Raw genomic sequence first — 10,309 nt, 5'->3', positions numbered from 1 at the left:
TACCTCATGTCTCAGCAAAGACCTCTGATGAATGAATTCCAGCACTGTTTATTGGGCACAAGACGTGGGGTGGCTTCCTACTGCTCCATTTCCACAGTAACCAAAGCAAGGCTGGTTCCCTTGCTAAGAGTAATTCCCAGCTGTGAATTAGCCGAATTCGAAAGTTGAACTGGCATCTTCAAAGAGTACGATAAAAACACTTTGTATCAAAGTTGTGATTAAAAAAATACAAACGTTAAACCCAAAGGCATAGAGGAAAATGGCAATCCTGAGAACTGCCCTGAAATGTCAGCCTCAAACCTCATCTGAATCCTGTAAGTAGGTGAACCCTGGGGAGGCCCGCACCCCTTGGGGGGTGGGAGTGCAACGGGGTGAGCTGCGAGCCTGCCTGGCTTCCATCCGGACAAACCTTCATAGTGTCTCTGGTAGTGAGTCGAATCCCCGCTGGGAAACACAGGGAAAAGGATGGGGCACAGGCACTGCAGAGCCAAGACACGGGGGGCAGTGCCCAGCCCTGTGTTTCCCAGCTACATGGTGTTCTCAGGAAGGGGGGCCCCCTGCTCGCCTGCTGTGGCCCGGCAGCAGGGTCTGGGGGCCAAGCCTTGGTCACAGATTGGGGACTGACTCCATCTCGGCTCCAGGCCCTTGTTTCCAATCCTCAGTGTCCAAGGGAGAGAGCTGGTCCCAGAGCTTCGGGCCCATGGTGGGAGAGGGGAAGGCAGGTCAGGCCTCTGGGACCAGCTCTTGCCCTTCTAGGTGGGGGCCCAGCAACGAGCAGAAGCCAGGACGAGGGGCAGACAGAGCGTGGAAGTAGTGTCGCTGTACAAAGGGCGGGCAGGCATGAGTCAGGGGCCCCGGCGGCTGCTAGGACAGCATGGACTGCTGCACGGCCTTCTGCAGCGACTGCCGCGTCACCAGCAGACGCACCACCTCCTCCGAGCGCTTGGTGAGCCGCTTCCGGGCCTGGTCGTGTGTGACCATGGTCATGTCCCAGCCGTTCACCTGGCCCAGGGAGAGAACACAGCCCACCTCAGCTTGCCACCTTCTGGGATCGGAAAGTAGGACGGGCTTTGGGAGGCCTGGGTCTCCCGAGCTGACGTGCCCGGGCTGGGGGATGCCAAGCACCTCTCACACACACACACAGCGGAGAGCCAGCTTCCTCTGGGGGCGACGCCAGTATGGGCTCCAAAACGACTTCGGTGATTCTCCCAGGTGCCCAGGGAGGCAGGCAGGGGCAGCCCCGCCCCCCCCCCCAAGTGCTTTAGACCCTCTGGCCCAAACCTTGTTTTCCTCCTTTGGGACATCTGTTACCTGCATGATCTTGTCCCCAATCTGCAGCCCAGCAATTTCCGCAGGGCCTCCTTCGGATACCCGTGTGACGTAAATGCCCTGGAAAGAGACAGCCCAAGTCAAGCACTGGGGTCACTGCACTGGCCTCTTATCCACAGAGCAAAGCCCAGCATGGCATACTCCTAGCCGTCTGTCTGTCCCGCACCCAGTATCCCCCAGCACAAGCTGTGTCGAACAGCCAAGGGGGAAGTAGAACAGCCCCATGGATGCTACAGCCCCTGCTGCTAGCCTCCTGGGCTCTGTCTGAGCAGGGCTTCCTAGTGCTGGGAGGGCTGGGAGGCCCACCCCTACTTATTCCCACCAGATCATTTCTTGGACCTTCTTAGAGAGGACGTTTGAGAGAGATGAGGTCTGCTCCTTCCACAAAAGCCCAGGAAGCAGAGACCTACCATCTCAGGCCTCTGTGCCCCACAGAGAGGTCCCCGGACCCTAGTCCTCCTCACCTTGTCCGTCTTATCTTCTGAGAAAGGATTCTGGGAGGGATCCTGGTCAATTCCACCTCCAATGCTGAAGCCCAGGATTAAGTTCTCACCTTGACGCAACTTGTGAATTTCAACTCTTTGCTGGCAAAGATAAAAAATGAGTTGGGGATGAGTAGGTATGGAGAGCAAATGCGGTCTGTGTCCCCTGCAGCAGCCTCAGGCTCAGAGCCATGCCATGGGGGTGGGGCCCAGGGCCTCTTTCAGGAATCCAGCTGGTCACCAGCCTGGCGGGCTGGGGGGTTGAGACTCATAACTCAGCCACATCAACCCACCCACACAACCCTCAGTCCCAACCTCTCCCAGCTCCCTCTGTCTCAGGCACCAGCCTTCTCAACACATGCTAAGCCCCTCCTGGCCCAAGAACCTGGGTGCTTTGGCTGCTCTGAAGAAGGGCCTATGTCCCAGGGGAGGGACCACACAGGGCAGGAGAGGTCAGGCCCTGAAAATAATATGCAGGCACACTGCTGAGGCAGCTCGGATTGCTGAGCCAGCCCTGTCAAGGGCAAGCCCGGAGATGCTCGGGAAAAGCAGAGATCAAACTTGCACAGAAAGGAGGAAGGCTGTCATGGCCAAAGGAACAGGAGCAGAGGCTTGAAGTTGCTATGGATACACGTCCATGAGACCGGAGTGTACAGCGCAGGACCGGAACTGGGAGGTGAGATGAGGCCGAGCCCAGGTCAGGAAGGCTGGGAAGTGCAGGCCCAGGAGACTGGCCCAGAGGGAGGGGGTGTCTCCCTAAGCCCCAGGCCCTGCTCTTGTGCAGTGGAGGAGGTGGAGGAGGTGCCTAGGGCTCTCCCACCATACTCAGGTTGTGGGCCCCATCTGTGCCAAGCTGCTTTCAAAGACCTCAGCAGCCACCCTCCAGTCCCCAGATGCTGGGAGCCAGACCGACTGCCCCACTCCAAAAGTTGACAGTTTTAACAGAAAGAAGAAGAACACAAAGCAAAAGGTGACTTGATCTGGACTTGAGGGGCTTCACAAAGGAGCACCAGGCATTGGGCTGACCAGGATTTTGGCCACCTGACCTTGATTCTAGGCCCACTGGAGCTCTCAGAAATTGGGGAGTAGGGCTGGAGTCGGGCCTGATGGTAGATCATGGTCAGGTGTGATGCTAGAATGACCACTCAGGCAGTCGGTACGGGAACAGATGTCTCACAGAGGTGGTATGTGGAGGCCAGGGTACATGAGCTACTTAGGAAGTGAGATCAACAGGCTCCAGACTGTTCATGGCCGAAAGGAGCCAAGGCGAGCTCCTGGCTGGCCACCTGGCCTGGCTGAACACAACCATCTCCCAGATGGGGACCCGAGATGAGAAGAAGCATGTTGAGCTGGAGAGCCAGGAGCCATCCAGGCAGGTGTCCAGAGGGTAGACAGGCCTATGGAGCCAGAGTTCAGAGGAGAGGCCAAAATGATTTTAACATTCTCAAAATGTTAACTACATGGGAGAGGGCACAGGGCAGGAAGGAGCTTCTTCCACCCCCATCCCCGATCCAAGACACAAGAGGGAGAGGCCAGACCCCACCCACCGTATTCAGACATGTTCCTAGTGTGAGAAGAATGGGAAGGTCATGGTCCTAGAATTTTGAGGAAGGCCCGGGGACCAGTCATGACCTGCAGTAAGGGGGTTGCGGGAAGCGTGACACCTGAGGCCCACTGGACCTAGGTCCTTCATGTGCAAACGTGTGCGCTCCTCCAGGCCTGCCTCTGCCTCCTCTGACACACACCTTTGCGCACCTTTGACTCACCCTTAAGATCAGAAAGAAGTACAGGCTTTAGGACTGGGAGACAAGGCCCCGTCACTGACTTGCTGGGTGAGGTCAGGCAGGTTACTGCCCCTCTCTGGTTCCCCACCTGCGCCCCTTTTTTCCAGCTAAGGAGCAAACATGACTCCTTCTCTCTGGGGCAGCTAGAGAGCTGGAAAAGGCAGGCTGGTGCAGCCAGGGTGAAGCTGAGGAGAGCTGTCAGCAGGTCCAACGATGTTTCCTCCTAGCCCAGGCCTGAGCTGGTGCTCTAAGCTGACCCTCACGTGTCAGCTTTATCAGTGGCTCCCTGGTCACGCCACCTGACTGCAGGAGTGCCCAACACGCCCATCTGAGATACTGCAGCCAGTCCCAGGGCCCCAGGACTAGGACTTCCACCTGACCTGTGCCCTACCCAGCAGGCATTTCTTCTCAGAGACCTGGCTCCTTCCTGAGGGCTTCTTCACACGACTGAGCATGACCAGACTTCTCTCTGGGACTCAATTTCCCCACCTTAGCCACAGAGTGGGCCTCCAGACCCCATCCAGCTGTGGCATTGGTATCTGGGTCTAATGTCCCAGCCTCACTTTGCCTATTCTAATAGCACTTGGCACCCAAGACCAGCCAAGGGAGGAGACAGGGGCCTGAGCTGACCCCAAAAGGTCTCCTCAGGCCCCAAGTGCCAGGTAGGGGACCTGGACTTTGCCCCAAGGGCTGGGGTTCCAGGGAACGTTCGGAGCAGGATCGAACCAGTTGTATGAGCCTTCACTCTGGACCGGGCGGCGATGGGTCCGAGAAGGAAAGGCCGCAGGGGAGGGGGGGAGGGGCAGCTATGTTGGCCCCGACCACCTCCACCCCGCAAGTCTCCCTCTGGGCGGCGGCGCCGGCTGGAGTGGAGGAAGCACTTCCTCATTCCAGAGGCTGCGACTCATGGACGTCGGGGCCGGCGCCCGCCACCCGCGGCTGCCCGGCTGGGGACACAGATCCGGGAAGTGGGCGCTTTCCCAGACTCCCACAGCAGGGGCCTTTCTCCTCAATCTTCCCTGCCCCGGCCGGCTGAGAGGAGCCCAACGCGGCGGCGTTGGTGCGCGGGGTCTGGCCTCGATCCCGGCTCCTCAGGAGGCGCTTGGGTCCCAGCCATCTCTGCTGCATGGCTGGGTAAGACCGCGGCTCCGCTCCGGCAAAGCGAGAACCAGAGCTCTAGCTGCGGGTTTGCAAGAGACCCGGGCTCGACGCTTTGTCAACGTGTTTGAGGTGTCAGTTTACCTATCTGCAAAGTGGGGTCAAGCCAAGACGAGGAGGAGCCCGCGCGAGACCACTCACCACCACGGCGGTGACCGGCTGGCCCGGGACGTAGGACATCTCGACCCCAATCTGGTTACCAAACACCGCTCAGTGAAGCCCGCAGCGAAAATCCCTAAGGCCTCGCCCTCTCTAGTTAACAAAGGCCAACCAGCCCGGCCCGCCCGCTCATGAATAGTTAACGACGCTCCAGCCAATCACCGGCCGGAGCGCTCTCGGGCTTTCGGAAGTCCCAGCGCGCGCATAGAAAAGCGGAGAGAGGGGTGGAGCGTGCTCAGGGCGCCCGTGGCGCATGCGCCAGAGGGCGGGTGCGAGTTCCTGGCGACTGCGCAGGCTGGGCCGTCCCAGCATCCTCCAGTGCAAGATGGCGCCGCGGGAATCCGTCCTACGGGCTGTCTGAGGGAGCGCCGAACTACTGCGTCCGCCGCCGGCTTCCAGGTAACTGGGCGAGTCTGGGTGGGAAATGCAGATGTGCCGCCAGCAACCCCGAGCCCTCAGCCTTTTCAGCGTTTTTCGAAGGTCCGAGACTGAGGGGTGCGAGGTCTCCGCAGCCCCAGGGGGAGGGGCGGCGCGAACCCAAGTCGCCACGCTCCGGGCGCCACCTGTAACTTGGTTCTCTCCGCAGCCCCGCGTTGCTCCACGAGAAAGCAGAGGCCGAGCCCGGGCGGGTGCGATGGCCGCTGTGGTGGCCAAGCGGGAGGGGCCGCCGTTCATCAGCGAGGCCGCTGTGCGGGGCAACGCCGCCGTCCTGGATTACTGCCGGACCTCGGTGTCGGCGCTGTCAGGGGCCACGGCCGGCATCCTCGGCCTCACCGGCCTCTACGGCTTCATCTTCTACCTGCTGGCCTCCATCCTGCTCTCCCTGCTCTTAATTCTCAAGGCGGGAAGGAGGTGGAACAAATATTTTAAGTCGCGAAGACCTCTCTTTACAGGAGGTCTCATTGGAGGCCTCTTCACCTACGTCCTGTTCTGGACATTCCTCTACGGCATGGTGCACGTCTACTGAAACGTGGGCAGGGATGACTTTAAAAAAAACAGATTGGGAGGACTGTTGCCAGAAGTTAACACCAGGTAGACTTACCTAGTTTTTAAATTGTTGGAGTCGCCGCTTGTCCTGTAACGTTATAAATAATTTATATCTTAAGATGAAGAGTCTGTACTGTTCTACAGATTAAATGAAGCGTGAGACCCTTTGTGGAGTTTTCTTCCTACCTTAACGCGTACCACCTGTCTGCCATGGGTGCAAAATCGCCTGGTATTGGCTCCGGGAGAGCTGGGACTGCGCCTTAGTTTTCTGTCCTCTCCTTGCATTTACACATAGGCCCCTCAGAGAGGGGCCACTAGGGCCTGAATAAGGAGAGAACTTATCGTTAACATCCTGAGAATTAATAACAGTTAATGTTTATTAAGTGTGCCTTGTATGCCAAGCATTGTACCTCGTACCTTTTACTCGTTACTTCGTTAATTCTAGCAATGTCCTTATGGAGTAGATGTGATTATTATTCCCCATTGATGCACCTGAGTCTCAGAGAGGCTAAATACCTCTGCCGGAGGAGGCACAGCTAGGAAGAGGCAGAGCCAGGATTCAAATGTAGGTCTCTTAATTGCTCTTACTGTATTGGCTGACTACCTTTTCAGAACCCAGCCTTCCCTCCCAACCACTACTCTCAAGGTATGAGTGGTGTCATTTCAGTTCCATTTCACCTAGTTAGAGCTAGCTGTTTTCAGTTTTTAAAAAGCAAGCTCTTTTTTTCTAGACTCTGTCAAGTGAGAATTAAACAGACTGATTGATTGAGCTAATCTATGGGCTTGTCTAGAGTGTAAATGCCTCTGTCTATATGCTGGTCCATGATCCCTTCCTGTCAGGAGGCTTATCTTAGAATAAAATGCATACATTTAATTGAGAAATAAATATTGCATTAGCGTTAAGTAAGGAACACGTTGCTTGTGGAATTTATAGTTTTAACTGGGAAGACCAGCATTACCTGATTTCACAAATAGATTATAAGAGCTACGAAGAGAGTACACGGGAGCCCCAAACCTAACCCAGGTTGTGGGGTAGCTTTTTTTAAAAAATTTTTTAATTTTATTTTTTTATACAGCAGGTTGTTTTGTTTTTTTTTAGCAGTACGCGGGCCTCTCACTGTTGTGGCCTCTCCCGTTGCGGAGCACAGGCTCCAGACGCGCAGGCTCAGCGGCCATGGCTCACGGGCCCAGCCGCTCCACGGCATGTGGGATCTTCCCGGACCGGGGCACGAACCCGTGTCCCCTGCATCGGCAGGCGGACTCTCAACCACTGCGCCACCAGGGAAGCCCTATATAGCAGGTTCTTATTAGTTATCCATTTTATACATATTGATGTATATATGGCAATCCGAAACTCCCAATTCATCCCACCACCACCACCACAACTACCCCCCCCCCCCCCGCCACTTTCCCCACTTGGTGTCCATACGTTTGTTCTCTACATCTGTGTCTCAATTTCTGCCCTGGAAACTGGTTCATCTGTACCATTTTTCTAGGTTCCACATATATGCGTTAATATATGATATTTGTTTTTCTCTTTCTGACTTACTTCACTCTGTATGACAGTCTCTAGATTCATCCATGTCTCTACAAATTTCATTCCTTTTTATGGCTGAGTAATATTGCATTGTATATATGTACCACATCTTTATCCATTTGTCTGTCCATGGGCATTTAGGTTGCTTCCATGACCTGGCTATTGTAAATAGTGCTGCAGTGAACATTGGGGTGCATGTGTCTTTTTGAATTATGATTTCTCTGGGTATATGCCCAGGAGTGGGATTGCTGGGTCATATGGTAATTCTGTTTTTAGGTTTTTAAGGAACCTCCATACTGTTCTCCATAGTGGCTGTAGCAATTTACATTCCCACCAACAGTGCAAGAGGGTTCCCTTCTCTCCACACCCTCTCCAGCATTTGTTTGTAGATTTTCTGATGATGCCCATTCTAACTGATGTGAAGTGATACCTCATTGTAGTTTTGATTTGCATTTCTCTAATAATTAGTAATGTTGAGCAGCTTTTCATGTGCTTCTTGGCCATCTGTATGTCTTCTTTGGAGAAATGTCTATTTAGGTCTTCTGCCCATTTTTGGATTGGGTTATTTGTTTTTTTAATATTGAGCTGCATGAGGTGTTTATATATTTTGCAGATTAATCCTTTGTCCCATGATTTGTTTGCAAATATTTTCTCCCATCTGAGGGTTGTCTTTTCGTCTTGTTTGTAGTTTCCTTTGCTTTACAAAAGCTTTTAAGTTTCATTAGGTCCCATTTGTTTATTTTGTTTTTATTTCCATTACTCCAGGAGGTGGGTCAAAAAAGATCTTGCTGTGATTTATGTCTAAGAGTGTTCTTCCTATGTTTTCCTCTAAGAGTTTTATAGTGTCCAGTCTTACATTTAGGTCTCTAATCCATTTTGAGTTTATTTTTTGTGTATGGTGTTAGGGAGTGTTCTAATTTCATTCTTTTACATGTAGTTGTCCAGTTTTCCCAGCACCACTTATTGAAGAGACTGTCTTTTCTCCATTGTATATCCTTGCCTCCTTTGTCATAGATTAGTTAACCATAGGTGTGTGGGTTTATCGCTGGGCTTTCTATCCTGTTCCATTGATCTATATTTCTGTTTTTGTGCCAGTACCATATTGTCTTGATTACTGTAGCTTTGTAGTATACTCTGAAGTCAGGGAGTCTGATTCCTCCAGCTGTTTATTTCCCTCAAGACTGCTTTGGCTATTCAGGGAATTTTGTGTCTCCATCCAAATTTTAAGATTTTTTTGTTCTAGTTCTGCAAAAAATGCCATTGGGATTTTTTGCACTGAATCTGGGATTGCACTGAATCTGTAGATTGCTTTGGGTAGTATAGTCATTTTCACAATATTGATTCTTCCAATCCAAGAACATGGTATATCTCTCCATCTGTTGGTATCATCTTTTTTTTATTTTTTATTTTTATTTATTTATTTTTTTAGCAGTACACAGGCCTCACTGCTGTGGCCTCTCCCGTTGTGGAGCACAGGCTCTGGATGCGCAGGCTCAGCGGCCATGGCTCACGGGCCCAGCCATTCCGCGGCATGTGGGATCTTCCCGGACCGGGGCACGAACCCGTGTCCCCTGCATCGGCAGGTGGACTCTCAACCACTGTGCCACCACGGAAACCCTGCAGTGGCTTCTCTTGTTGCAGAGCACGGGCTCTAGGCGTGCGGGCTTCAGTAGTTGTGGCACGTGGGCTTCAGTAGTTATGGCTCGCGGGCTCTAGAGCGCAGGCTCAGTAGTTGTCACGCACGGGCTTAGTTGCTCCGCATGTGGGATCTTCCCAGAGTAGGGATTGAACCCGTCACCCCTGCATTGGCAGGCGGATTTTTTGTTTGTTTGTTTGTTTTATTTACATCTTTATTGGAGTATAATTGCTTTACAATGGTGTGTTAGTTTCTGCTTTATAACAAAGTGAATCAGTTATACATATACATATGTTCCCATATCTCTTCCCTCTTGCATCTCCCTCCCTCCCACCCCTCTAGGTGGTCACAAAGCACCGAGCTGATCTCCCTGTGCTATGCGGCTGCTTCCCACTAGCTATCTGTTTTACATTTGGTAGTGTATATATGTCCATGCCACTCTCTCGCTTTGTCACAGCTTACCCTTCCCCCTCCCCATATCCTCAAGTCCATTCTCTAGTAGGTCTGTGTCTTTATTCCTGTCTTACCCCTGGCTTCTTCATGACATCTTTTTTTTTTCTTAAATTCTATATGTATGTGTTAGCATACGGTATTTGTCTTTCTCTTTCTGACTTACTGCACTCTGTATGACAGACTCTAGGTCCATCCACCTCATTACAAATAGCTCAGTTTCATTTCTTTTTATGGCTGAGTAATATTCCATTGTATATATGTGCCACATCTTCTTTATCCATTCATCCGCTGATGGACACTTAGGTTGTTTCTATCTCCGGGCTATTGTAAATAGAACTGCAATGAACATTTTGGTACATGACTCTTTGAATTATGGTTTTCTCAGGGTATATGCCCAGTAGTGGGATTGCTGGGTCATATGGTAGTTCTATTTGTAGTTTTTTAAGGAACCTCCATACTGTTCTCCATAGTGGCTGTACCAATTCACATTCCCACCAGCAGTGCAAGAGTGTTTCCTTTTCTCCACACCCTCTCCAGCATTTATTGTTGCTAGATTTTTTGATGATGGGCATTCTGACTGGTGTGAGATGATATCTCATTGTAGTTTTGATTTGCATTTCTCTAATGATTAATGATGTTGAGCATTCTTTCATGTGTTTGTTGGCAATCTGTATATCTTCTTTGGAGAAATGTCTATTTAGGTCTTCTGCCCATTTTTGGATTGGGGTGTTTGTTTTTTTGTTATTGAGCTGCATGAGCTGCTTATGAATTTTGGAGATCAATC

At 52.0% G+C, this 10,309-nt stretch overlaps 2 protein-coding genes across 2 annotated transcripts; one reads left to right on the top strand and one right to left on the bottom strand.

Annotated features, from left to right (window-relative positions):
• Window positions 1–32: 32 nt before the first annotated feature.
• On the bottom strand, window positions 33–5,032 carry TAX1BP3 (Tax1 binding protein 3). Its single transcript, XM_082679409.1, has 4 exons — window positions 4,895–5,032; window positions 1,794–1,913; window positions 1,312–1,389; window positions 33–1,002 (listed from the first exon to the last, which is right to left on the bottom strand). The coding sequence occupies exons 1-4, from the start codon at window positions 4,931–4,933 to the stop codon at window positions 865–867; spliced, it is 375 nt and encodes a 124-aa protein (XP_082535535.1). The 5' UTR covers window positions 4,934–5,032; the 3' UTR covers window positions 33–864.
• A 185-nt stretch (window positions 5,033–5,217) lies between these two features.
• On the top strand, window positions 5,218–6,054 carry EMC6 (ER membrane protein complex subunit 6). The gene is made up of 2 exons (XM_082678326.1): window positions 5,218–5,311; window positions 5,499–6,054. The coding sequence occupies exon 2, from the start codon at window positions 5,547–5,549 to the stop codon at window positions 5,877–5,879; it is 333 nt and encodes a 110-aa protein (XP_082534452.1). The 5' UTR covers window positions 5,218–5,311; window positions 5,499–5,546; the 3' UTR covers window positions 5,880–6,054.
• The last annotated feature ends 4,255 nt before the right edge of the window (window positions 6,055–10,309 follow it).

The sequence above is a fragment of the Grampus griseus genome (assembly GCF_964374135.1).
Source record: "Grampus griseus genome assembly, chromosome: 20".
In the NCBI taxonomy this organism is placed as follows: domain Eukaryota; kingdom Metazoa; phylum Chordata; class Mammalia; order Artiodactyla; family Delphinidae; genus Grampus; species Grampus griseus.
The sequence above is the reverse complement of the archived record's forward strand: the minus strand, read 5'-3'. Positions and strand labels throughout refer to the sequence as shown.